Source organism: Monopterus albus, unplaced genomic scaffold, assembly GCF_001952655.1.
Source record: "Monopterus albus unplaced genomic scaffold, M_albus_1.0 scaffold298.1, whole genome shotgun sequence".
Classification (NCBI taxonomy): domain Eukaryota; kingdom Metazoa; phylum Chordata; class Actinopteri; order Synbranchiformes; family Synbranchidae; genus Monopterus; species Monopterus albus.
Window position 1 is genome coordinate 448955 of NW_018128178.1, and position 1836 is coordinate 450790.

The 1836-nt window shown below is 41.2% G+C and overlaps 1 protein-coding gene across 1 annotated transcript in view; it reads left to right on the forward strand.

Annotated features, from left to right (window-relative positions):
- Nucleotides 1-152: 152 nt before the first annotated feature.
- The window catches only part of LOC109973646 (gonadotropin-releasing hormone II receptor-like), a 6335-nt gene continuing 4651 nt past the window's right edge, over nucleotides 153-1836 (forward strand). Inside the window, exons 1-2 of the mRNA XM_020623398.1 lie at nucleotides 153-159; nucleotides 842-870. Coding sequence (XP_020479054.1) covers nucleotides 153-159; nucleotides 842-870 — 36 coding nt within the window. The remainder of the gene's footprint in view (nucleotides 160-841; nucleotides 871-1836) is intronic.

The following is a 1836-nucleotide window of genomic DNA, read 5'->3' on the forward strand; positions in this document are numbered from 1 at the left end:
GCTGTTGTCAGCTCAGAAGGGACAAGAGGGGAAGTCAGATGTTTCCTAAGGGTAATATTAAGACCATGGTTGAAAAACTGCACATGCGGCCCACTGGTGGTTCCATTAAAAGCAGATGGGAGAAGTATACGATCCTGTATATTAAATGAAACATGTCAGGTATTTAATTTTAATGTAGAACACAGTTTCTTGATAGATAGATACAGTGCCTTGCGAAAGTATTCGGCCCCCTTGAACTTTGCGACCTTTTGCCACATTTCAGGCTTTAAACATAAAGATATAAAACTGTAATTTTTTGTGAAGAATCAACAACAAGTGGGACACAATCATGAAGTGGAACGAAATTGATTGGATATTTCAAACTTTTTTAACAAATAAAAAACTGAAAAATTGGGCGTGCAAAATTATTCAGCCCCTTTACTTTCAGTGCAGCAAACTCTCTCCAGAAGTTCAGTGAGGATCTCTGAATGATCCAATGTTGACCTAAATGACAAAGGATGATAAATAGAATCCACCTGTGTGGAATCAAGTCTCCATATAAATGCACCTGCACTGTGATAGTCTCAGAGGTCCGTTTAAAGCGCAGAAAGCATCATGAAGAACAAGGAACACACCAGGAAGGTCCGAGATACTGTTGTGGAGAAGTTTAAAGCCGGATTTGGATACAAAAAAATTTCCCAAGCTTTAAACATCCCAAGGAGCACTGTGCAAGCGATAATATTGAAATGGAAGGAGTATCAGACCACTGCAAAGCTACCAAGACCTGGCCGGCCCTCTAAACTTTCAGCTCATACAAGGAGAAGACTGATCAGAGAGGCAGCCAAGAGGCCCATGATCACTCTGGATGAACTGCAGAGATCTACAGCTGAGGTGGGAGACGCTGTCCATAGGACAACAATCAGTCGTATACTGCACAAATCTGGCCTTTATGGAAGAGTGGCAAGAAGAAAGCCATTTCTTAAAGATATCCATAAAAAGTGTCGTTTAAAGTTTGCCACAAGCCACCTGGGAGACACACCAAACATGTGGAAGAAGGTGCTCTGGTCAGATGAAACCAAAATCAAACTTTTTGGCAACAATGCAAAACGTTATGTTTGGCATAAAAGCAACACAGCTCATCACCCTGAACACACCATCCCCACTGTCAAACATGGTGGTGGCAGCATCATGGTTTGGGCCTGCTTTTCTTCAGCAGGGACAGGGAAGATAGTTAAAATTGATGGGAAGATGGATGGAGCCAAATACAGGACCATTCTGGAAGGAAACCTGATGGAGTCTGCAAAAGACCTGAGACTGGGACGGAGATTTGTCTTCCAACAAGACAATGATCCAAAACATAAAGCAAAATCTACAATGGAATGGTTCACAAATAAACATATCCAGGTGTTAGAATGGCCAAGTCAAAGTCCAGACCTGAATCCAATCGAGAATCTGTGGAAAGAACTGAAAACTGCTGTTCACAAACGCTCTCCATCCAACCTCACTGAGCTCGAGCTGTTTTGCAAGGAGGAATGGGCAAAAATTTCAGTCTCTCGATGTGCAAAACTGATAGAGACATACCCCAAGCGACTTACAGCTGTAATCGCAGCAAAAGGTGGCGCTACAAAGTATTAACTTAAGGGGGCTGAATAATTTTGCACGCCCAATTTTTCAGTTTTTTATTTGTTAAAAAAGTTTGAAATATCCAATAAATTTCATTCCACTTCATGATTGTGTCCCACTTGTTGATTCTTCACAAAAAATTACAGTTTTATATCTTTATGTTTGAAGCCTGAAATGTGGCAAAAGGTCACAAAGTTCAAGGGGGCCGAATACTTTCGCAAGGCACTGTAAATA